The sequence below is a fragment of the Lingula anatina genome, chromosome 6 (genome assembly GCF_051362555.1).
Source record: "Lingula anatina isolate TDL-2025a chromosome 6, LinAna3.0, whole genome shotgun sequence".
Classification (NCBI taxonomy): Eukaryota; Metazoa; Brachiopoda; class Lingulata; order Lingulida; family Lingulidae; genus Lingula; species Lingula anatina.
Genome location: NC_141772.1, coordinates 13,928,730 through 13,955,779, shown reverse-complemented (window position 1 = coordinate 13,955,779; position 27,050 = coordinate 13,928,730). Strand labels below are relative to the sequence as shown.

General features: G+C 37.2%; 2 protein-coding genes across 3 annotated transcripts; one reads left to right on the top strand and one right to left on the bottom strand.

Moving 5' to 3' along the window:
- Positions 1-2,089: 2,089 nt before the first annotated feature.
- On the top strand, positions 2,090-8,123 carry LOC106151904 (FMRFamide receptor-like). The gene is made up of 2 exons (XM_013525344.2): positions 2,090-2,226; positions 5,915-8,123. The coding sequence occupies exon 2, from the start codon at positions 5,946-5,948 to the stop codon at positions 7,254-7,256; it is 1,311 nt and encodes a 436-aa protein (XP_013380798.2). The 5' UTR covers positions 2,090-2,226; positions 5,915-5,945; the 3' UTR covers positions 7,257-8,123.
- A 1,688-nt stretch (positions 8,124-9,811) lies between these two features.
- LOC106151942 (peroxisomal acyl-coenzyme A oxidase 1) lies at positions 9,812-27,010 on the bottom strand. 2 transcript variants are annotated; one of them, XM_013525383.3, is made up of 15 exons: positions 26,799-27,010; positions 25,314-25,467; positions 24,614-24,768; positions 23,375-23,482; positions 22,783-22,902; positions 21,640-21,755; positions 20,533-20,702; positions 20,082-20,247; positions 19,374-19,564; positions 12,757-12,921; positions 12,266-12,371; positions 11,752-11,898; positions 11,296-11,366; positions 10,811-10,946; positions 9,812-10,560 (listed from the first exon to the last, which is right to left on the bottom strand). In XM_013525383.3, exons 1-15 carry the CDS (start codon positions 26,944-26,946, stop codon positions 10,498-10,500), a joined length of 2,016 nt encoding a protein of 671 aa, XP_013380837.2. In that variant the 5' UTR covers positions 26,947-27,010; the 3' UTR covers positions 9,812-10,497. The 2 variants fall into 2 exon arrangements, with proteins under 2 accessions (XP_013380837.2, XP_013380838.2); XM_013525384.3 differs by lacking the exon at positions 19,374-19,564 and adding an exon at positions 17,988-18,178.
- Positions 27,011-27,050: the final 40 nt, after the last annotated feature.

Genomic DNA, 27,050 nt, shown 5'->3' with positions numbered 1-27,050 from the left:
CCTTATATCTCTGCTGTATTGTCGGGTTCACAACCAGTTGATCCGCAGACTAACTATTCCGAGACTCAAATATGGTGAGCACTTGAAAATGGATTCCCGTCCCACGCGCGCCATCCCAGCGGAGGCAGAGCAATTATATCTTGGCACGCTTTTAAGTGGGTCCCACCATATTTGATCGGCGGACTAGGTAGTACGCGGATCAACTGGTTGTGAAAGTGGCCTGTTTGCTCGGAAATGCCTGCTACCGGCCAAATCTGTCACTGTGAGGAAAGAGATTTCTTTTTCAACGCAAGAAGAATTTCCCAATATGGTCCCTAATATCTTAACATGCTTCAGTGATAATTACTCGTTTTCGTGTTGAAACTATACTAAAAGATAAAATAATCACTTATTGTTTAGTTTCTCTTTTTTGGGCAATTGAGTATTTGAAAAATGCAGCTTTTAAAAAAGGGGCAGCTCTAAGTACTTAAATGGGCTGGATTTTCGCTGAATGAAAGGTTTTCCTGCGAAAAACTAATATTATTGAGTTAAAAACTATTTTTTGCCTGACTAGGCAACCATTGATTCTCCTTTCCTGAACTCACCGTAACTCAAAAATTCAAACTTAACCCACGTGCACTTTTTTTTAAATTCCACCATCGCTTTAAAAACCTGCGCGCGATTCACGATTGAGCTTTAAGATTATTGACATGTTGCGAGGTTCGTGAAGAGGTCTTAGGCTTCGTTCACATGCAATGTCTATTTTCTAAATTCTATTTTCTATTCGCGGTAAGTCTTATGATCACGGTCTGTGCCCTGAATATCCCGCGGCGTAATTACTGGCAGCGCTTGCCAGTTACTATAAGTTACTTTAAGTAACTGGCTCGCGCTGCCAGTAATTACGCCGCGGGATATTCAGGGCGCAGACCATGATCATAAGATACCGCGAATAGAAAATAGAATTTAGAAAAATAGACATTGCATGTGAATGAAGCCTTAGATAAGATGATTGTTGGCGACGTTAATTCATGGGATTTATTTGTTTAAAAACGATCAAAACATATGGCTTGTTCCTTGATAAGTTCAACGAGAGCTAGTCTTTACTCTTTAAGTTAAAAAAAGACGTGTGTCGTAATATAATATAATATAATATAATATAATATAATATAATATAATATAATATACACTAAAGAATGGTGGTAAGTCTGAATACAACGAAAGTGTACGTTAACATATACCCAACTGTCGCTTCTCCTTTCATTCTTCTGCTATACGTCTATTATATAGGCGCCTTTAATCATTAAATAAGCCGACCCCCAGGGGCTGTACAGTGACCATCTGTCTCGGTCATTAGCAGTTAATTGATATGTGTAGGGACAATGATTCATCGGTCAAATGTTACTGACAAAACTGACCAATACAGATTCAACTGAATTTCTGCACGCCGTCAACAGACTACTTGACTCGGGTTGCTTTTGCTAAATTTACTGAATGCTTTCAATCGTACTACTGTGTTATTTTATTCATAGTCTCTCTCAAAGGATATTTGATATTTTTTACTTGAGATATTGGGCCTTTCTGTAAAAATCTTGTCAAGTGATATTAGACAGGTAAGTTTAGGTTAATAATAAAGAAATTTGTATTTTTCATAAAAAATTCCAATATCTTTATCGCACAAAAAAACCTTCATACATGTAATAATGTCTTGCTTTACCACAACTGTTTTTGTTCTTTCTTTATTCTTTTCTTTTCTTCTTTTTTTCGGTTAGACTACGAGTAGTTTTCGTGAAGTGTCATCACACTCACAGATAGGATTGATTCAATGAAACAAAAGTAATGAGATATGGTGTATTTATTTAACGTAACGATATCATATATTTTTGGTTTACACTTAGTGTTTACAATTAAGAGGAAGATGAACGTGCGATATGTGGTTGATAAGAAATAATTGCATCTTATTACTTTTCACTGAAGAAGCAATCAGATTTGGAACAAACAAATAGCGCATTAATAATCCAGGTGTTTCATTAAAGGCCCCTCAAAGCCAGACCCTCAGTTGTTAACTGATTGCTTTAACTGCCGTCTTGCGTGCGACAGTGGGTATAAAACGGCGAAAGACTTGGAATTTATCTTTAGTTCAATAGAACCGACAGTTGTCACGGAGAGAAATTGGGGAATTTTTTCAGTCAAAAACTGTTATTCTACAAGAAAACTCCTTTGTCGGCATTCGCTGGGGGACGCTATAAGGTAAGTGTTTTTTTAATGATTTTATTTTTACTTTTATAGTTCTAATCCATTAGGTTTTTCTGTCTTTCCCTCTTGCTCTTTTACACACACACACACACCCACACACACACACACACACACACAGAAATACACAAACGCGGAGATAAGAAATTCAAGCTTAATAAGTGATGCAAATTCTCAGCCGTACATGAAGTGGTTACTTTAACATGTATTAGTTATATTTTACAATGAAGAAAAAGCGAAGGCAAGAGTTAAATAGTACTTATAAGTTCTTCATTGAGAACCATAAAAAAGGCCATTATAAGATCGCAATTTACTTTTTGTTGGCCACATTACTTTTGAGACAACTTATATTAATGTCTCCTTATTAACTCGAGCGAAAGTATAAGTAAAGGACAAACGCAAGTTTGGTGTTCGAAATTTGGCCAGTGACGGCCCCTTTTATTGTAAGGTCCCTCTAGTAAAGATACATAAAAAGCAAGCATGGATTTCCAGTAACGCGTATAAACCGCTTCTATACTAGTTTCTCCCACGACTCAAATAAAGTTGACATACCAAAGGATAAACCACATTAATCATTCGATCAGCCATAAAAGAGCTAAAAAGGAGAAAAAATACACCATCTTTGAATGTATGGTTGTAAATAGACTTACGGTGCTTAATTATCTGTCGCACTTATGTGTCCCTGTTACCTACGCTACAGAAAATCAGCAGAAAATATCCGTTCAAGTATTATTTACGGGTAACACTTATGTCCTTTGGTCTTTTCATAAATTATTCTATCGGAAACTATATGGTGGTAGTTGAATTTGTGACGAAAATCTGACTTTAAATTAATCTTTCAACTGCTCTGTATGGCGGGAGAATTGGGTTAGGTACCAGTAATTAACTGACGGTGGGAAGTTTTGGGAAAGGGTGTGCACTCGAGTCAATCTGGCATTTTCATTTTGCTAAACCCTGAATTCACGTCACAATAAATAATATCAATATATATTTGCATATCTGTAGTCAACTCGCCCAGCTTTTGATCATGAGTATCTTAAATTGATATATCACTGTTAATGTTGAACATGGTATAAAAATGAAGTCACAAGACTTGTAGACCAAATACTGTCAAACGACAACAGGAAAGTAGCTTGATTTATCTTCATTAAGGGCATTTTCTTTCGAAGAGAAAGAAACCCCATATGTTTATTCATATGAAATTTCTTCCCGCTGATACCACCACGTACGTAAAGGTGATAATTCCCTGTTCAGCGCTGGTTTGCCGCCAATAATGTACATGTGCTCGAAAAGCCAAGAGGGTAATTGTTTGTTGTTGCGGTTTTAGATCCGTTTTCCAATGTGACGTCCTTCAGCTTGCCACTTAAGACTTCAAAACATTTGCTTGCATGAGTTATTTGCATGTGCATTCGTGTTTTTCAACAGAAACTTATTTGATCTATTTTACAATTATTGTTTATGGGTGTTTATAGGAAATTATGGGATTTCATAAAGCAAAATTGCCGCACGCTGTCACGTACGTCTGACGGGTATAATATTGTTTTGCTCTTTTCTCATACTGCACCTCTTTGCCACCCGGAGGAAATCACTTGAAATAAGTGATAATTTCAGTTGCATAACAGGTCCCAATTGACCTCAAAAATCGATTCTGATATTGTGGCCAAAACACTTTTTCTGCGTCAGTATCATGGAGTATAGAGCACAAAGGTTGCACACACTACTTTCCTCGCAATAATCGAGATCATCGAACAATAGCCACTGACGCATTTAATAACATTTCACTTAGACCAGTGTTTTTGTATGAAAGGAAACGTACGCTGTTGGACACGGCTTAATAATACGTACAAAACTAATATTTTTAAGAACAGTACGAAAACTAATATCTTTAAGAACAATATGAATTGGAAACTACGGGAAAATAAACCGATTTGACAACAGTGTTAATTGCCACGTCTAAACTTACATGTCTATTAACGAGGTCAATTGGAAATGTATTGCTGCGTTATGTCGCGCAGATTAAGTAGATTTGTTAATTAAAAACATTTCATTACATGCACTTAAGAACGTACATTTCTGGCAAAAGCGTGAGTTGCGACGTGGTACTATGTGAAAAAATTGTAATTTTGCGCTTCACGCGCAAGCAGTTGACTGCGGTATTAAGAAGCCGTTGACCGAGGAAAGGATCTGGAAGATTTTCAGTCTTACGCAAAATAAAGCGTTGTAATGAAGGTTCAGTTAAATACATTCCGAAATACACCTACCGTTCAAGAGTACAGTAGTAGGTTAAAAATATAACGGGAGTAAGGTCCAAGAAGCAATAACGTGAAAGCCTAATTATCTTTACAATCACAATCAAACCATATTCAAAAATGGGAAAAAATTCCGAATCCACTTTCAAAGGATCAATAAAGTAAACACACCAGTTCTGGAAGAAGGATACCGTTACGTCCAACGACCCCAAGAATAATTCATTAATGCTCAAAAATCAAATCCGTATCTCTTATTAGATTTACTAAAAAAAGAACTCGAGATTCAATCTAAGAGACATCAATAAAAACCTGCCGTTACTTCAAATAAGGCAATCAAAAATTATTACATAATGTCAAATAAAGGATTAAGATTCCATTGGAACCAATCAATACCACTCCAATCTGTCATTCATAGCATTTACCTAAACCATACATAAATGTATTGCTTCCTGGGGTATGTTGTTTCCGGGTATACTGATTCAAAATGCCATCGAATTGGTAATTTGGTAGACATACCAGATTGTGTTATTAACAACCAGCGTTTTGTTGATGTTCTGATTGATACTTTCGTCATACTCATGTACTTAAATAGTTTTAGTCTTCAAAATAATCTGCCATTGCAACATGACTTTAGGGGTAACATTTGTTCGTTTTTGCCAAAAAACGGATTTCCTGGGGTAGACGACGATTTTTGCATACTTCCCAGTGGTTAATGAATCCATTCCTACATTCGAAGTTAGTCCATGTTTTTTGTATAAAGTTTGTTTTTGTAAAAAGTCCTTAAGATATACAATAAGATAATGAGATATTTTAAGAGCTTAGCCATCAAAGAAGGTCCACGTGGTCCAATAAGCACAGATTCCAGAATAATTGCGAGATTTAGGCGGTAATAATTTAAAAAAGGATACAAAATATCATTTACATCATCACGATAAGAAATGGATTGGAAGGACAGTAAAACCGGGCTAAATAATTGCCTGGGCACGTATTTACTATTCACATCAGACCTTACACTCTGCATACATGTAGCCTGCTTGCTTCTCAAAGCAAAAAGATCCAACTTCACCACTCTCACATTTCACTCCCAGCCTGCCTGTGCACATACATTTTTTGGTAACGATGGGCCAGTATAACAGGAATGGAAGTCCGCTAGGAACTGTAGTACTCTTCCCATTACTATGTGCAGGTGACATTGGTCCCATATACGAACTCCAAATAACCTTAACCTGTACTAATGATATGGGAGCCCGGGCTTCAATTACTAGGACTTCCATTCCTGTTACACCGAGACAAATAGACAATTATGAAGTAAGGTGCAGGGGTGGGGCCAAATCATCAATGTTTATTATTATAGACCACATGTATTATACTTTAGTAGTTGGAATTAGCCTAATTAATGATTAATTCGTGATTTGTTATCCTTTCTTGATTTTCAGACTAAAACACTGTAGCATCAACCCAACTGTAATGGAAAACTTGACTGAACACGTGACAACCGCACTTGCGAACGTGACCGCTTCCTTCCTTGGAGAAATCGCCACAACTATTGTTGACCAGCTTGACGATACCACATGGGAGATGACCACTACACAAGGGGGTTCTGAAAGTGGCGGGTTTTGGGCCGCCGTTGAACGGTTCCCTAACGGTACTCATCGTGGCCGAGAAGCGGGTAATCTAAACTTCTTTAATTTCATCATGCTCTCCTGCATCAGCTCCGTCGTATGCCTGGTCGGTATCTGCGGCAACACTCTGGCCTTCCTGGTGTTCCTCCGCGAGAAGAAGAAGGGACCCTCTTCGATCATCCTCCAAGCCCTTGCCGTGTCCGACAACCTCATCCTGATTAATACGCTCGTGGAATTCTCCTTTGCCTTCTTCTACCCCCATACGGGTTTACTGGAGGACTATTTCTTCGCCCACCGCCAGTTCAGCCTATACACCTATCCCCTCCACTACATTTTCATCACTTCGTCCACGTGGTTGTTGGTACTTCTCACCATCCACCGCTACATCGCAGTCTGCAAGCCGCTGCACGCCAAGAAGATGTCCTCGGTGAAACACGCCCGCATCCAGGCGGCTGGCGTGTTCCTCTTCAGCATTGCCTTCAACATGCCTAAGTTCTTCGACGTGAAAGACGTCGGCATCACGTACCTGACTTCGTACAATGATGACATGAGCTACAAGACGGTTCTTCAGAAGAATTTCGCCCTGAAGATTAGCTATCGCATCGTGCTCACCACTTTGGTGATGTACATCATACCGATTGGCGCCATGGCCATCATGAACGGAAAGCTGATCTCGAAGTTGAGAGAGTCCAAGAAACAACGTCTGGCAATGGGCAAGACCTCCACGGACCGCGACAGTATTAACCATATCCTTGTTGCCGTCGTCATCATCTTCATGTGCTGCACAACACCTATATTCTTCTCACAAATCGTCATGTCCTTCGTCGATTTCCTCCCCAGGAATGTTCTGATGAACTACTTCTATTTCATCCCGTTCTTGTTCCTACTCGTTGCCGTCAACGCCGCTCTTAACTTCTTCGTCTACACCCTAATCGGCCAGAAATTTCGCTCTGGGTTGCGCGAGATGATCTGCGGCACCTGTGCCACCGAGGAGCAGACCAATGCCACGGTCAAATCCTCCAATAATCGGGAGTCCACGATGTCCAACAAGAGCGACGAGGCTGACAATCAAGTGGCTACAGTGGCCACTACTGAGGTGAAGTGTGAAATGTCCACCCTCAGCACCTCCGCTTCATCCACCTCGCCACTCGTGTGAAGTACGAAGCGAGAACTATAGATGGTATTCAACCAGAAGATAAGACCTTTGGACAACCCTGAAACCGATAAAAAGTATGTTTTGAAGAAAAAGGTGCTACAAGTATTGAGAATGTAAATTGGTATTTTTGATATACATTTAATGGCACAACAGATATGCGTACAGATGATACTCACCAAAGACGTGTAATATGGTTATACATTTACACGTAGGCCTAAGTCAATTTTATTTGGTATTCATATATTCATCTAGTTATGCACTCCTTCCAAATGTCAGTGAACAGTATTTGTTTGTTTATAATCTGGCATTGATTATTTTAGATAATTAAATGTTTGTTATGCATTTTTGAATATCAAAATATATTTATCTGATGGATTTTATATTTCGTGTGGCTGGTTTGAGTCCTATTGTTAAAGGGATAATAACAGTTCGTTTTGGCCAAAAATGAATTTTCCTGGAGTAAGCAACAATTTCCCCATACTTACCAATGGTTAATGAATCCATGTTTACATTCAAAGTTAGTTCAAAGTTAGTTTTTGTTATAATCTCTTAATCCTCTTAAGAGATTATGACAGAGTATAGCCATCAATGGAGGTCACGTGGTATAAAGACACTAAGATATCAGAATAATAGCTGTAACTGCCGTTTTTGTGGTAAAAGAGAATATATTATATTTCTATGAGTTGTTCACAATGTTTTTATTGTGAAATATAGATCTCATACGAAGAGTTACTATTCCTTTAAACGGTGTAACAAACTGACATTAGTTCAAGCACTTTGCACTACAGTGACATACCCTGCACTCGTGTTGCTCAAAGTAATCGTCAGTTAATATTTTATAGGCATGCTATTAATAATTAATCAATTTTAAGCACTAGATACACGATCAATTTGAAATCGTTTGAGTGCTGTGACAATTTATTGTACTTGCATTTAATTTAATTTTACCTTTCAACACATTTTGTTACATATATAATTTTAATGTTGTTGTATGAGTACATGTTTATTATGATAAATAATTCTCCATTTATCGAAAGGTTGTCATAGGCCTAATTAACAGCAGCGGGCTGACTAGTCCGCGGATCAAAACTTTAAAACTTCCTTCTTATCCCCTAATAGACACTGAATAGATTCCACGCGGGGTTTACCCGTAAGAATCCAAGTGGGTCGGCCATATTTGATCCGCGACATGTTAGTCCGCTTTTGTGAATGCGCCCATAGCGGTGAGGGCTCAGGCCATGGGAGGAGGGGTGCACAGCGGTCGCGTGCTTCTGATAGCTTTGGAGATACCCCCATCTCCTTTTACTCACTCTTAAAATAAGAAAAACAATAGAATGGGCGAAACGAGATAAAACCAAACGTTTTGTCATCCTTGTGCCCAATATGTCACAGTAAAATTACCCTTGTCTACATGCCAACATTTCCAATTTTTGTGCACTCCCTTTTTCCCAAACCCTTGGAATAATCCTGAATCTAGCAGAACATTATCGGGTAACGATAAACATTTAATATACCATACAGGGATTTTGCAATTACATATATTTTTCAATTTGTAATTTTATTGTTAATCTGTTTATTTAATATATTCAATATTACGACTACACCATTGGTGATTGACATTGTGAGTATATCGATAACAATAAATGTTATGCAAATATAACGTTGTTTCATTTACCATCGGCGCAGCCAAGCAGGTCTAAAAGTCTTAACACATTAAATCTTATTTTCATGAATTTCTCAAATGAGCATTACTCGGCTTGGATTCCATATAAGGCCAGCTTGCGTCAGTCCAAGAACCAGTGAGTTATGGGTAGCAGATATACATAAATCGGCGCAGTGTTTTAATCATGTGCGCAATTAATCTTCAGTCGGTCGTTTCTTTTATTCATAAAAAAGAGTAATTTTTGAGAAAAAGAAGAAAAAGTCAGGCGCTACTATGCAGTTGGTGCTTTGTATTTCACTCCATTAACAATTCAGCAGGAATCTGTTAGTGAAAATGGCGCTTCTGTGCCTTTTTTTTTGCTTGTACAGTTAAAATGGAGCCTATTGGGACAGCGCAAGATTATTGGGAAAGTCTCTACGGGCATCACGTATGATGGAGTTTTATAAATAAGACCACTTCTGTCGAATACGTCCCTCCCTTCGCTTCTTATGTACCCCTTCCTGTCCCCTCTACCTACACTGTAGGACGAAGAAAACAAGTGCGTTCAAGTTATCACCCCCTCCCCCCTCCACAAGAATGATAATCAGGGGGGAAAGTGCAAGGAAAACTTTAAATTTTATATACAATTTTCAAATTCCCCGCCCTCCCCCCAGGTTTTTAGAAAAATCAGCCCGAATCCCAGATGTATACCACTAGTTATTGGGGTTTTATCGCCAAGATTTGCCCCACCGGAGCCTCGTCTTGAATGATCCTATCGTGACTGGGGAGCGACCGATGGGAGGCTCCTGATTGGAGGGGAGGGGGGACTGGCAGCCACCGTGAGCAGTACGTAATATTTTACAGTCACTTACTTGCTTTAAAATAAGTCTTATTTTTTTTCTTTTTAAAAATCTTCTTTCAAATATAAAATATATCTAACAATATTTTAAACATTAAAACATACAATTAAGTTGGCATTAAAAACTATTCATGTTTTCAATGTACAATACCACACAGGGCTTACAAGCAAAACAATATCAAAATCTTTTTTAAAATAATGTGATAAAGGTAAGTCTGAGGAAAAGTACTGGCTTACTCTTAGAGAAAAAACAATTTAACAATACTGCCTGCACTGCAGTATAATGTGCCAAATAAAAGCACTCACAGTCTTCATGTTTTCAAACTGAAAAAAAAAATCAACACAGTTGGCCCAGAAAATGAGGTATTACTTTTCTAATTAATATATAAAAGCAGAAAATATAGGAGTAGAAAGACCTAAGTATGGAATCTATTAATTGCCAAAACTCTGAAAAGCTAAAAATTATGTCCCAGATTTCAATTCCACTCCTGATGGCAAAGACATTCGGGCATAGAGATAAAAGTGGATAATTTTCTAAAAATCAATGGGTAATAATTATCAAAGGAATGCTAAGTTTAAATAGATCAGCGTATGCTATTATGTATCTCTTGGCCAGTAAAAGCATCATATGGAACAGCATACTAAAAGGATTAAAATTCAAGTTCATTTTTTGCTTTTCACTAATATGGAAATCATGACTTTGACTTCTGATCACCTCAAAATGGTGATGAGACTGTGTATCATAATCTTGCCTTGAGTCGTCTCTGCAGTGGCTGGATATGCTTGTAGTAGCTGGGTAAAACCTGGCATAGAACAAAAGAATCAAAAGTATTAAACAAAAGAAAATAAAGAAATAAATAGATAAATAGTATAACATTATTGTACTTCTGGTTAAATGTATCCATTATAGAGAAATTAACTTGAATATACCGGTAAACCAAATGATTAGCACTGAACTTATAACTGCATTCAGAAGAGAATTTAAAATGTGTGCTTCAACTTCATCTAACTGTAAATAATATTATATAGTTATTTAGAGTACACCTGACTCACTTCAGTTTTGTTGAGCAGACTTTGTTTGGCACGTCCATAAAGCTCTTCGTAAACATTGCCATCATAGCCTCCTAGAGCGGAGTTCAGGGTCACATCATGGTAGTCAAAGGCATCACAGAGTGCTACGGCGTTGGGTCTAAAATAAATAAATAAATAAATAAATAAATAAATAAATAAATAATAAACACTGATAGCAACAGCATTTGGTCTCATGGCAAATAAGGAATGAAAATCACAGAGAAATGCAGCACTGGGTCTAAAACAAAAAAATTATTGCATAGAATTGCATGCTCTAAGGTAGGACTCTGAATGTATCCAATAATAACACAATAATATAATAATAACACAAAACTTTTTTTCAGAAGACTTGAAATAAAATCATGACATTTCAGCCAAAATAATAAATAACATGTCAGCAAGAGTAACATAATAAAAATTCTGGAAATCCTTTTTATTTCCCCAGCACTGCACATCCATCAGCCTACCTTATCACAGCAAGCAAAGCCTGCTCCTGTCTCCGTATCAACTCCAGCTGGTTACAGCTAATGGAGCCAGCCTAAAACACAAGGAAAATATAAAATATTACATAATATATTTCCCAACAGTTGATAGTCTAAGAAATAAATGGGTGTGTGAAATAATTTCTCTGACAGATCATCAAGGATAGTGCTTTATTATCCAACAATGTGAATTGTATACAATGTTTTGGTAAATCAACGAGTTCACATCTTCTACAAATTTTTCAATATGACAATTACACTAACTTTTAGGAATTCCACAGAATATTTGACCATCAAGTGCAGACTTCAAACATCCAAAAAAAGTTACTAGTATAAATGTCATAACCTACACCAACATCTAGAAATTCCCTAGAAAATTTGACGATTAAGTGCAAAGACTTCAAATTTCCCAAAAGATTTAAATGTAGCAATTATACCAACCTCTAGGAATTCCCCGGAATGTTTGTTGATCAAGTGCAGACCATAGAAAGAGCACAGAGTTGACAGCACTTCAAGGATCTGTGTATCAGCATCCAACTGACACAGGCTGGTGCAGAAGTTACATACAACAAATGCCTGAGCGTGTCCCTGGACATTGAAAAGATTTATTTTTAAGCATCAGTACAAAATGAAAATATGTTTGGCTACTCAGTGTGACCTTAGATATAAAAAAGATTAAAATTTTTGAAGCAACAGTACAAATCCTAAATAGGCTGCAATAAAATGTTAATTTTTTTGTTTTTTTAATATTTAAATTGTAAATGTTCCAGGACCTGGTGCATGTTATACATCTCAGCAATGCATCAGTGCCATATTTGATCCACGGATCTGTTTGTCCATGGATCAGCTTGTTCTGAATGCTCCTTATGTGTGATCAGGCTGTCTGAGGCATTCAGAAAAACCATTTTCCATTTTATTTAGACTTGGTCTGAACACGCCTTACTACTGCCCTTACCACTGCTGCTGTTACAAGGTCAATGGATGCTCTGTTCCAGGCCACGTGCTGGGGGTCACCTGCGCTCAGTCTTCTCTGTAAGTGGTCAGCGGCTCTCTTGACCAGACTGAAGTAGAGGGGGGAATTACATCAATTTTACTGATTAACATGATTGATGGTAGTTTAACATGAAAACGTGATAAAATTGTGGGAGTTAAAGAGATGTACATTTTATAAGTGTTGTTTAGCACTCAAATGATTTATTCCAGATTTTATCAACTAAGACAACATTCAACATTAAAATTCAGGAACCGATTTCAAAGACTGTGAGAGGACTGTCAGGGAATTTGAAGATGATGCTATTCTTTAAGGCCATATAAAAATCTGAATAAATGCTCTGGTTTAATAATTTTAATTGTGCAGGAGTATTCTATGCCAATGGGATGCCTTATTTGCCTTATAGTTACTGTGTTTGAAAGCCAGTTTCTCAGTATACTTATGGCAATACATACTAGCTGGCTCTCTTAAGATAGATATCACTGATGACATTATGATTCAAACAGTCTCTCTCACTACGAACTGGACATTCATAACTTGACCAGTGCCTGGAAAGATACTGGACGGTGGCAGGCAGTGGTTGACCCATTGTTGACTTGGCAAAACTCTTCATGAGATACCTGAAGTGGAAAATGCTAGGATTAGAATTGGTTTACAAAATAACTTTGTGAAACAGGAATGGTCTCTACAAAGATGAAAAAAATATTTTCTTTAAGAATATACATCTAGATACTGAATTTCTTTTCTTGGAATCATGCACAATAAAATAACTTGGGTTTTCATGTAAAAAAATTACTGCTGTAGTGAAGATAAGGAATTTCATGTATTTCCGCAATAATAGATTTAATATGGAAATGATATTATAACTAGAGGATCAGAGAGGCGATACCGCCTCCGAATATTGTACCACCAGCTGGAGCAAGCGCATTCGTATAGACCCCCACATACACAAAATAAGGGGTGCAGCCACCAGTCTTGTGCTTGACAAGCTGTAAAAATGCAATCAACAAGAATTTTCAAAATATGCAAAAAATATATATAACTAAAAATGGTGCAATCAAAGTTAAGTTCATTGTAAGGTAGGTCAAAGGTCAATTTCAAGGTCACAGTAAATTGCCAGTATATGACTTCCTATCCAACTTCAATAGTAACTATGGACCTATCTCTGCCAGTTTTGGAGATAAAAGGGGAGCAAAATTTGCAAAGTTCAGTTCATGGTGAAAAGTAGGTCAAAGGTCAATTTCAAGGTCACAGTAAGATTGCCAGTATATGACTTCCTATTCAACTTCAATAGTAACTATGGACCTATCTCTGCCAGTTTTGGAGATAAAAGGGAAGCAAAATTTGCAAAGTTCAGTTCATGGTGAAAAGTAGGCCAAAGGTCAATTTCAAGGTCACATTTAGATTGCCAGTATATGACTTCCTATTCAACTTCAATAGTAACTATGGACCTATCTCTGCCAGTTTTGGAGATAAAAGGGAAGCAAAATTTGCAAAGTTCAGTTCATGGTGAAAAGAAGGTCAAAGGTCAATTTCAAGGTCACAGTAAAATTGCCAGTATATGACTTCCTATGCAAGTTCAATAGTAACTATGGACCTATCTCTGCCAGTTTTGGAGATAAAAGGGAAGCAAATTTTGCAAAGTTCAGTTCAAGGTGAAAAGTAGGTCAAAGGTCAATTTCAAGGTCACAGTAAAATTGCCAGTATATGACTTCCTATTCAAGTTCAATAGTAACTATGGACCTATCTCTGCCAGTTTTGGAGATAAAAGGGAAGCAAAATTTGCAAAGTTCAGTTCATGGTGATAAGTAGGTCAAAGGTCAATTTCAAGGTCACAGTAAGATTGCCAGTATATGACTTCCTATTCAACTTCAATAGTAACTATGGACCTATCTCTGCCAGTTTTGGAGATAAAAGGGAAGCAAAATTTGCAAAGTTCAGTTCATGGTGAAAAGTAGGTCAAAGGTCAATTTCAAGGTCACATTTAGATTGCCAGTATATGACTTCCTATTCAACTTCAATAGTAACTATGGACCTATCTCTGCCAGTTTTGGAGATAAAAGGGAAGCAAAATTTGCAAAGTTCAGTTCATGGTGAAAAGAAGGTCAAAGGTCAATTTCAAGGTCACAGTAAAATTGCCAGTATATGACTTCCTATGCAAGTTCAATAGTAACTATGGACCTATCTCTGCCAGTTTTGGAGATAAAAGGGAAGCAAATTTTGCAAAGTTCAGTTCATGGTGAAAAGTAGGTCAAAGGTCAATTTCAAGGTCACAGTAAAATTGCCAGTATATGACTTCCTATTCAAGTTCAATAGTAACTATGGACCTATCTCTGCCAGTTTTGGAGATAAAAGGGAAGCAAAATTTGCAAAGTTCAGTTCATGGTGATAAGTAGGTCAAAGGTCAATTTCAAGGTCACAGTAAGATTGCCAGTATATGACTTCCTATTCAACTTCAATAGTAACTATGGACCTATCTCTGCCAGTTTTGGAGATAAAAGGGAAGCAAAATTTGCAAAGTTCAGTTCATGGTGAAAAGTAGGTCAAAGGTCAATGTCAAGGTCACAGTAAGATTGCCAGTATATGACTTCCTATTCAACTTCAATAGTAACTATGGACCTATCTATGCCAGTTTTGGAGATATAAGGGACTAAATGTTATAATTTTGGAGTTACCATAATGTGCCATAAATTTCCTACAGAAAAAATTAATTAAAATAAAGAAAAGGTCATTTTGGTCAAAGTTCTTGAAATGGGAGGTTCTCTGAAGTTGCAGAAGTTTAAATTTGATAAAATAATGTCATTTTTGACCACAAGTTGTCTGCTTTGCCAAGCATTATGTTTTATTTTTCCGGAGTTCAAAATTTATTATCCATTACCGTACTGCACATTTTTACGGAAGCCGACTGGTGCCATATGTTGAAAAAAAAAAATTATCTCGAAATTTCGAGATAGCATTTTTTTTGTTCAAATTTCAAAATACTATCTCGAAATTTCGAGATAAATTTTTTTGCTCAAATATCAAAATGCTATCTCGAAATTTCGAGATAATTTTTTTTTTGTTCAAATTTCAAAATGCTATCTCGAAATTTCGAGATAAAAATTTTTTTTGTTCAAATTTCAAAATAGTATCTCGAAATTTCGAGATAATTTTTTTTTCTACATATGGCACCAGTCGGCTTCCGTACATTTTCCTTTCACCACCAATATGTACTTTCTGATACAGCGTAACTCGAAAACCGTATGGAATACAAAAAAACCGAGACCACCTCCAGTGTTGGGCTTTACATGCTCTACAAAATGCAAAAAAGAATGGGTCTCTAGCATTAACGGTTCCTGAATTAGAGACAGTTTTCAGTTTCGGTATCTTATGGCCGCTACTCCTGTGAAAATGCACCGATTGACCCCAAATTCACGGAGATGAAAGATGACCTGAAGGGTAACACTTTCCAATAATATTATTGGTTAAGTCTGAGTGGCGTCTGAATAACAGGGCAAAAAAATTTTTTTTCGTAAAAAATTTCATTTTTTTGAAAATTTTGACCCATTTGACCTTGAAGTAAAGGTCAAAGGTCAAATCTGAGGGTATATTTGAAATCTACACATATGACTTTTGGAAAGCCGTCTATAGAAATTTTTCCCGTAACTCCTTCTGTAGGGTAGATAATTAGCATTTAATTTTGCCATTTTTAGACAAGGGTGCATTGCAATGAGTGCCACACCCAGACCCCAATACCGACAAAGCCCAAATTTTACGTGGAACGAGTTGAGATTATAGGTGACCTAAATCCATGAGATGGGTACGGGGGCCCTTACCGTCTAGGAGGAGAAGCGGTAACGGTAACATGGCGGCGGAGCCGGCGGAACGGACCGGACGGGACCGAAACCATGTGTACCGCCAGCGCTAACGCTGGTGGTAAATTTTTTTGTTCAAATTTCAAAATAGTATCTCGAAATTTCGAGATAATTTTTTTTTCGACATATGGCACCAGTGGGCTTCCGTACATTTTCCTTTCACCACCAATATGTACTTTTTGATACATCGTAACTCGAAAACCGTATGGAATACAAAAAAACCGAGACCACCTCCAGTGTTGGGCTTTACATGCTCTACAAAATGCAAAAAAGAATGGGTCTCTAGCATTAACGGTTCCCGAATTAGAGACAGTTTTCAGTTTCGGTATCTTATGGCCGCTACTCCTGTGAAAATGCACCGATTGACCCCAAATTCACGGAGATGAAAGATGACCTGAAGGGTAACACTTTCCAATAATATTATTGGTTAAGTCTGTGTGGTGTCTGAATAACAGGGCAAAAAATTTTTTTTTCGTAAAAAATTTCATTTTTTTGAAAATTTTGGCCCATTTGACCTTGAAGTAAAGGTCAAAGGTCAAATCCGAGGGTATATTTGAAATCTACACATATGACTTTTGGAAAGCCGTCTGTAGAAATTTTTCCCGTAACTCCTTCCGTAGGGTAGATAATTAGCATTTAATTTTGCCATTTTTGGACAAGGGTGCATTGCAATGAGTGCCACACCCAGACCCCAATACCGACAAAGCCCAAATTTTACGTGGAACGAGTTGAGATTATAGGTGACCTAAATCCATGAGATGGGTATGGGGGGCCTTACCGTCTAGGAGGAGAAGCGGTAACGGTAGCCGTCCGGCGGAGCCAACGGAGCCGGCGGAGCCGGCGGAGCCGGCGGAGCCGGCGGAACGATCCGGACGAGACCGAAACCATGTGTACCGCCAGCGCTAACGCTGGTGGTACAATTATGAAATCAGCATGACAGCTAAAAGTAAAAGGGCATTTATATGAGGTAAATATTAACACTGAAAAGGATCCAGTCATCCATGTTTGTAATAACAAATATCACAAATGCATTTTCTAAACATTGGAGATGAAACATCATAATTATCACAGAACCACTCATCAGGTCAAGAAACTGAAATAAAACCAGAACTTACTCTCCAGCAATGAGCCACTTGGCTGCAACCACTGCCTGTAGCATTTAGATAACTTAAACTTGCTTTCACCGAAATCTAATCTATTTTTATACCTCTTGCATATATTTTCACTTTGCTTTTACTTGTACGTATGTGTTTTTCTTTTCTTTTATAATAAACAATTTTTAAAATGTCAAAATTTACTTAAGCACTAAAATATCATTTTAGCAGTATGCTGTATAGCTAGGTTAGCAAAGATTATAATCATCATGATATTAGCACTCTTAGAGGGTATTGGCCTCTCTAGAATATGGCTGAATGCACTGACAGAAAATTACTTCTCAGTATGGATGCTGCCCAGACGTTGCAATTTAATGAATTTTTTCAGTATGAGTGAGATGTATGTATATATAACATCATGCCTATGCGTACAGACAAAATGTGTCATTTTTTATGAGGGTCTTTGTTCTAACCCATTTGAGGTTTGAATCCATGACCGCCAACATCAAAGGTTAGTACCAGCAGGGCCAAAGTGTCAGTAAATAAGGATGTAATTGGGGTATTACAATCACCCAGCAGGTGAAGCAAGGGATCAACATTTTATATCAATATCTCTGATGCAATATACTGACACATTCGGTGAATTTTCATTTATCACATAAATTTTTATGCACTTGGCCAGAAAAAGAGAAAAAAAATCTTCAAAATCCAGGAATTTGGTATCCAGTGGAGATCTACCTGGCACTCTGCAGGTATAACACAGTATTCTCGCCCTCTCCGGTGAATAAGACAAGATGAAACCATAGCAACTGGGGCAGCCCAGAGCTAACCAAGTAGCCATGTCCACCACAACCTCGACGCAATGTCTCAATTTCCTCAACTGAAGTTGTTGTGCTTAGAGCTTTCATTCCACATAGAATTCCATGGAACTGAAATAAGTAATTGCAATGGAAGGCTTGAAAGCTCTTTGACTAGGCATAAATGACAACCACTGGGTCTTTTCAGTTTTTGGGTTCAGAACTGAAATTCCTTCTTATCTGGAATTTTCTTTAAATAAAAATTACTATGTGGCTTTATCATTGGTGGCTTTCTTTTCACAAGAAATAGAAATGCTGCCTGGTCCTGAAATTATTAACAAAATTAATCCTACAAGCTTATAAGTAAGATAAAATTATAAGCAATTATAAGCAAAATTGAACCAAGGGAGAGTCTGAAGTATCATGCCTGTTAATGTTACTCAGAAAACCTTCTACTTTTAAGTCATTCACATTTTCCAGGGTTAACCAAGCCACAAGTTTTACAAGCTGAAGTCTGCTATTTTCCTTCTTTTTCGCACTATTAGTGGATAATGGTCCCCACAGAAAATAGTAAAATGTGATAACTGTGAATTATTTCTCGCAATGTGGTTGATGACTACAACTTCAAACACAAATAGCTATTTCAGTGCCCCAATACGAGTGAGAGTGAGAAGCTTTGCACCAAGATCATAGAGTGTAAAGACACAAACAGGGATAAAAAAGATCAGGTGAAACCAACCAACTGGCTGCTTTTTGTCTGCTTTTGACCGGATGGCCTTGTGGTTAGAGTGTCCGCCTCCGGAGCGGGAGGACGTGGGTTCAAACCCCGTCCGGGGACATACCAGTCCTTTATAAATGGTACCTGCTGTCTCCCCGCTTGGCACTCAGCACTTTGGGGTTGAAGCAGGGTCCTGGTCAGGCAGAGAACGATATTGTCAGTTTGATAGCACTCAGCGCCTCATACGGCAGCGGGGCTGTATCCTCCCCAGGGAGGCGAGATCGTGTACACAGTGTGTTATGACCAGTTGTCTATCTGTTATTTGTATGTACATATTTGTAAAGTCTAATGAACATATTTATATGGAGTTTAGACTCAAAATAAATATATTATTATTATTATTATTAGTATTACGCTTATCAGTGCAATAACCTCAGTACTATTGGCTGAAATTGCCTGAAGTCAGCTGTAATTGGCTGAATCTGACTGAAATAAGTTGTAACTGGCTGAAACTGTCTAAAATTGGTTGACACTGGCTGAAATTAGCTGCAACCAACTGTAACTGGCTTGAACTCCCACATGTAGTATTTGTTATGCCCTCTACATTACCTTGCTGTCTGCAAAAACATGACTGTGTTTTCTCCCTCAGCCGTCACCACGCTGACATTGTCAACACCAATCGTGCTCAGGTTGGCACTGATTAAGTACCCATGCCCACCACATGCCCTCCTACACACCTCTATCAAGTGGCTACTGCTGTCCGAACTGAATGATTTTAGACAAGCGGCCTGGCTGTGAAGCTGAACACAAGATACAAAGATAGTTACATATCAGAAACCAAATGAACAATTAAAAGCTTATCAAAGTCACAAGGAAGCAGAAAGAAGCCCAAAGGAAGCAGAAAGAATAACAGATAATGATTTTGCATTTCTACTTTAAAGGATGGGTCACCCTGGTGGTCATGGGGAGTAAAATATAAAGGCTAAAAATGTATAAGAATGAGAAAATTAGAAAAAATAAGAATTGCACATGTGATCAACATATTACACAGTGAGGTAAAAGTCATCTTTTTTCGAGAAGATTTCACAAATATCTGAACATAATGATTAAATGTCACATCTAGAAGATATACATATATTCAAATATTTAATTCTATCATTACTATTATCATTTCTTTCTCTGTGTGCTATGCTAAAAGTTTCATATAATCTTTAAAAAACAATGGAAACTGAAAGAAACTTCTAGGATCCAAAGATAATTTATCTTCAGATGTACATTAAAACATAATATTTAGTTCTATGAAAATATCTCACATACCTCTGGGAGAGATTTAAAATTGCCATCATCTTGAATCTCCTGGGTCACCCTGACATACTCCTTCATGATTTGCTCTTTGGCAAAGAACAGTGCATATGCTGCCGCCAGTGCTGGAAACAACTTGTACTGCTGTGTCATATAATCCATGATCTGCACCTCTGGATCTCTGGAATTACCATATTCTTATAATATGTATTTAAATGTTAATAAAATGAAAAAAAAATTACTGTTAAAAAAATCCGTAATTTGTATTTGAGAAAATCTGGTAATTGATGTAATTTTTATGTATGCTGCTCAATATGATGATAATCTAAATACCAATCTTAACCTAATAAAGGAAAAAATATATACAATATTTTGTACCTAAGCCTACAACAATATTACATTTGGCAAATCACATTTCAACAAAAATTTTGCGAAAAAGTTTGTAATATAAACATAATATTGGTACCCTGGTTTCATGGATCCCTGTCTTCGAGCAGCACTATATCTGGTTGCTATGGTAACAGCTTCTGACACCCCATTGAAAGCCCAGTCAACAATCTTCGCTCTCACATACACCATGGTCAGGTAGTTGACTTGGTCTGATCCTACCTTGCTGAACTGGCCATCTGCAGATACCTAAGAAATTTGAGCAAAAAAATTTGTTACCTTGGTTGTTGGATCATTAATAAAAATTGTCAAACACAAGCCGAAAAACTTTTATACTGTTAGCTTAAGACATTTATAAGAGGGTCCTGGCTGCTATACCACCTAGCAGTCAGTGAGTAACAACATCTGCCCACATCAGTCTGATGAAGGCCTACATCCAAGTTGGCTGTAAGCTAATGGTATGAAAGTTATTCAGCTTGTGTTTGATAATTTTTATTTATGATCATTTGTTTTAAAAATATCATAATGTCTCTGTGTAAACTCTAAAATATTTTTCTTTTTCCTTTTTAATTCCTTTTATGGGCAATTTAATGGATCTGGTTTATGTGAGTTTGCAAAAGTTATTTGACAAGAAACTGTATCACGTGGGGAAAATATGAGGTCTATGCACAAGCGGATTTTACGTGCAATTCAGTGCCATCTAACTTGTATCACAGATAATGCAAATAGCAGATAATGGTGCACTTAAATGCAGAAAAATATGAGGCATGCCTGTATGCCCTATAACTAGCACCAACCAGAGCCCTTGTTTTCCACATAACAATGACTTGGTTCCCATACCTAGATCGAGCTAATAGGATCAATCCATCTTCAAGGGGTATCTTGCTAATTTGCTTGCAGCTTAAGCAGCTTAGATGTCTGTCATACCTACTGAGGCTGCTACACAATAATTAATTACCCCCTAGCAGATTCAGTAGGCATGAAAGACATCTAGGCCGCATAAGTTGATTGCAATTTAGCGAGAATCCCCTTGGAGATAGATTAATCCACAGTTAGTACGATAGGGTCTAGGAATGGTCCCAATGTACCTTAATTGAGAGGTAGTGTTTGAAGAAAATAAATATAGAATCAAAATATATATATTGTGCAAGCAAAACAGATGAGAGCAATGCTTTTATCACATTACCTTAGCAAAACCAGCCAGCATGTGATCTCTAGGTATTCTGACATTTTTCAGGATTAGGTAGCCATTGTCTGTGTAGGGGACCCCCATCTTGGGGCCTATGTCTCCTGTCTCAATACCTGCAGGTGAGAACAAAAAACAGGGTTAATATTTCTATGGGTGGATCTAAAATATTGCTTTGAGAGTGGCAGTGTGGTGTGGTAGCACCCTAACTTTTAGAGATTAAGGGGATAATGACTCTTCATATGACATTTATATTTCACAATAAAAACATTGTGAATAACTCACAGAAATATATAATATATTCTTTTACAACAAAAACGACAGTTATAGCTATTATTCTGATATCTGAACTTTTCTTTAGACCACGTGACCTCCATTTATGGCTATACTCTGTTAAAATCTCTAAAGAGATTTTAACAAAAAACCAAACTTTTTAGAAAAAAACCAGAGACTAACTTTGAATGTAAAAATGGATTCATTGAGCATTGGTAAGTATGGGAAAATTGTTGTTTACTCCAGGAAAATTCATTTTTTTGCCGAAACGAAGAGTTATTATCCCTTTAATGATAATTTTTTATTCTATGAAACTCAGGGTAGGTGGGGGTGACACCCTGAGAATTTAGTAAACCTGTCATCTCTGTTGCCACCACCAGCACCTTGGGTTTTAGTGATTCCTAGAAATTGGAATTCCTACGTACTCTAAAACTCAGGTTTGCAGAAGTAGTTGTGGAGATGTGAAGAACAATCTTCTTTAAATTTGAAGAAAACACAAATTTAAAAAAAAATAAGGAAAGTTAAAAGGGGAGAAATCATTCAACTCTGGGTTTGTGTGCATGTGGGCACCTGTATCTACGTGTATGTGCGCTCATCAATACGTTTCAGTGTGTATACCACCAGAAAACCTGTACCACACATGGTACACAATGCAAGACCTAACTTATGCATGAAAGTGATTCTAGCTTTCAGAACCAAAACAAACTGCAACTCAAAATAGTCCAAGTAAGTCACCAGATAGATTTCCAAAAATTTTAAAATAAAATTCAAAATTATTTGAGGCAATGGACGTAAGTGTTGAATTTATTGTTTAAATATATTTATGTCAGTACAGTTTTAATGTTCAAAAAGGCTGGAATTTTCACTCACCTGGCAACAGCGTGTGGTCTTCCAGACTTCTTAACTGAACCATGAAGGCCTGCATCCCAAACTTCTTCCCAGCAATCCAAAGCTGGGCCAACACTATGGCGTGGTTTGCTGTCTTTGCCACTGAATATCCATGAAAAATATTTCACATAGAATATCTCATACAGAATATCTCATATACATGTGGCAAATTTTCCAAAATAAATCTCTTGAAAGTGTTAACCTCTATAAGAAAAGAAATCTCTGGGAATTACATATTTCACAAACTGATTTCACAAATGATTTTTCTCTACACTAGATACATACTACTAAGCTTAAAGGTATCTTTAAAGTTGATGACAAAGAGGTTTTATAAACAGGTTTTTATCACTGCAAACAGATTAGAAGGAAATGATAATCGCAACCCCCTCTTATATTATTATAAAAATAAAACAATCATATTTTACCTTTTTATGCACATTTGCAAATGCAGTATCTAATGCAAAAGCAATGACAACAACTTAAAAGAAAAAAAATAAAAATAATTTGTATTTTACTATCCTCATCACCACTCCTTCCAAGCAGTCTCCCCTTTCCCAAATACAGATCTACTTACAGTTCCCAGGCCACCATTTCATAGCACTCAGTGTTGGTGTGTTCAAGATAAACTGGCCAGAGGATAGCTCATAGGTGGCAGTTGTTTCAAGACCAGCCAAATTGGTACCTAGAATCAATTAACTCTATTAAAGAATCACATTATTGTAACAAATGGATGATGTTCAGTATCTTAATCTGATACATTCTACAATTGCAAGCAATTATTTCTATTGAATTTTTGCATGACTAATAGTAACATTCAACAATCATTATAAACGTGATATAATCATAAATTAAAAATTTATTCTTTGTTACTAATCAATTTGAATTCATATTTGTTGGCAGTTACCTAAATTTGTACCAAAGTAACTTGACTTGTAAAAATTTTGATAACTGCTCTAATACCTGCAATATTCACACAAATAATGCAACTTAAAACTAGCAATATAAAAAACATACCATTAAAAACATGTATTTGTAATGCAATCAGTTTAACAGATTAACATGCCTTCTGCTGGTAATGAGTAGACTACAGAAAAAAGCCAGTGATTATACAAGTACGCTGGCAACAAAAGGAGGCTTGTCATTTAGTTAAGCTGATTGCACTCAGCAGAATTGGATGGGTCTACATAGCCCAGTGGTGTCTATGGCTCTATTTCCATAGATTTTAGATCGATCTATCCCCGCGGGGAGTCTCACTAGATTACTTTCAGATAATCCGACTTAAATGTCCGTCCCGCCTACTACAAGCTGTAAAGGGGGTAATTAACTTTCGTGTCCGCCCGGCTGACAGCTATTTAGCGTGAACCCCCAGGGAGTTAGGTCGATCTAAAGTAGGTCAATCTAATCTATGGAAATGGAGTGTATGGGCACATTCAGAACAGTGAACTAACAGATGCACGGATCAAATATGGCCACCCTATAGTACTTGAATGGTTGTTGCGTAATCCCTGCAGGGAATCTATTCAATGTCACATGGGTAATTAAGTGGCAAGATTTTTAGTGGGTGGCCATATTTGATCCTCGGACCTGTTACGTCCCATTCAGATTAGGGGACTAACTAGTCCGAGGGTCAAATATGGGCGACCCACTTGAATACGTCCCCATGGGATGTCTATTCAATGTCTATTAGCGGATTAGAGGACAAGCTTTGTAGTGGGTCTCCATATTTGACCCTCGGACTAGTTAGTCCCCTATTTTGAATGGGGCCTTAGTCTGCTGTTCTGAATGTGCTCTATGGGAATGAGGTCTAACCTACCATGTCCTAGTTCAGTCTGGGCATAAGTTCCCATGATTTCCAGTGTGTGAGCCTTTGGTAGCCACTTTGCTCTCTGTGCAGCTGTGCCCAGTCTCTCTATACAGGGCATGAACATCACTTCGTGGACTGCCAGGGCATGTTCGTCATTCAACATTCTGTGATGTAATACAGATTAGAAATATGTCAATTGTTATATCAGTAAATTAAAGACTCAGGTGCATCATTTTATCAAGCAATTGTCCAGTACTGATATCAAGTGGATAATGAAAAGACTGACTCTTGTTTTTATTTTACAAGAAAAAAATCCTCTGATCAAAAAACTTGATCTGTCATTTTAAGCAAATACTAATCATAATAATACATTTTATAATACATTTTATTTCATTGCTATACAATGGCTACAATAAATGGACCATTTTCATTTTTATGGATTTTCTGACAGTCTTCTTAATTATCCTTGTTGATCCATCCTCCATTTTGACTGTCTTCGAACATAAAAATTAGATGTCCGTCAATGTAAAATTAAAAATTTTAAACGTCTTCATGAAGACTCGAAAACAGCTTCCACCCATCCCTGCTGTATTATAGACTTGACAAGGAATGGAAAGAGGTTGAAGTCATAACTGCGAGCAACAGACCAACTGCAGATTAACTGACCGTAAGTATTAGTAAGTGTCCACAAAATGCATCAAGACAATACCTCAGCACCATCTTCATATCTTCAGGACTCCAGTTGTGTTTTACTTTCAGTTCATAGACCCGGGCTGCCTTCCTAAGGCTTCTGTCATACAACTCCAATCGGTCAACTGACCGGTCCAGCGGATTAAGTGTAGGATCACTCAGGACCAGGCTTTCTGAACATAAAAAGCAAAATTTAGCATTATAAAAATGTTGTTAAACAGATATGAGACAGTAAGTCTTACTTCATATATCAAGATACTTAAATGGGAAACTATGCACGGATGTCTTTGTTTTAAATTTCCTTATTTTTTAAGATAATAATAGTAAATAAATAGCTTGTAGCTTGTATGGACAGCTGGTTGTATGAAGATGGAAACCCTTAGCAAAATGAAAAGTATTGCAGCAATATTGCTCCAAATTAAAAGTTTGGGGCAAGGAGTTTGCCAGTAAAATTTTAGTGCTCCTAATTTGCAGCCATATTGCAGTTAATTTGCTGCAAATTTGCAAGAAGAGATTTCAGTTTGCAGCAAATTTGCTGCAATGTTTCAGAAGGCCTGATATTTTGCTAAGGGAAGACACACTTTTAAGGTGATGAAACTAAATACTCTACATAAATGGCTTATTTACTGTCCTAGCCTATGGCCTTACTCTGTAACATAATTTAGGTAAAGAGGCTATATCAGACTATACAGCAGACAAAAAGAAATGGCTGGTTAAGAAAATATATAAAATAGGTCAATGGCAGTTAATTATGATTGTTTTATACTAGCACAGTAGATATGTTTTCAGAACTGTGAAGTATAGCACAACATACACGGTTGACCACATGCATATCAGAAGAAAACTGCATTTCAGTTTTAAAGAGAATACAAATTGTACAAGATAACCCAGATATCCATACTGTATATGGAGGATAATTTTCCCAGCACTTAATTCTTAAATTTTCTTAGTTGTTCGCTCTTTGACTGAGTCTGCTATGATACATAATACAGAGAAGAAGGTGTTGAGTAATAACATTACTCAATAGGCCTATGCTGAAATTCAGGCATATGTACTGGGTAATGATAATCATTTATATAAAGGTATCACTGATTATTGCTTTTATTTCTTAAGACAATCACTTCAATCAATGTCATCAACTGAAGCCATAAGAGCTCACACATTAAGAATGCACATGCTGTATCTATCAGGTCGAAGGACGTGTATGTGCCTGATTTGCTGGGTTCAAAGTCAAACTGCACATTATTACTACAAATATACATGTAGATATCCCTCATAACCTTACCTGTACAAATAAAATCCAGAGAACAACCCTTTAATTCATATAGAAATCCATCTTTTAAAATGAATTTTCAAATACATGTAGAGATCCATTAAGGTGAGCCTTATGGCTTTTCCTGCAGGTGAGTCGAAGTGCAGATAGCTTCAGTAGTCTTGACTACCTTCTAAATTTTGCTTGTTGTCGTCAAAGCGGACATTCAGAAACTAAATTACATCCACTTACCCAACTGTTTTCTTCGTCTAGTCTTGGCTTTTCCTCCATCAAGTATTTGAGTTAATGATGCAACATCAAAAGTTGCAGTCTGTCTCTCTTTGAGCAGATCCACGTTAGTTTTTATGGACAGTTGGTCGGGTTCCTTCGTGTATGCCATCTTCCCTTCTATCTCCCCCTGCTTCCCTGGTGCGACCTAATTTCGAAGATCTTGCGCGATTAAAGGTAGAAAAAGCCGGTGTTGAAGATTTGAGCAACCGGAAC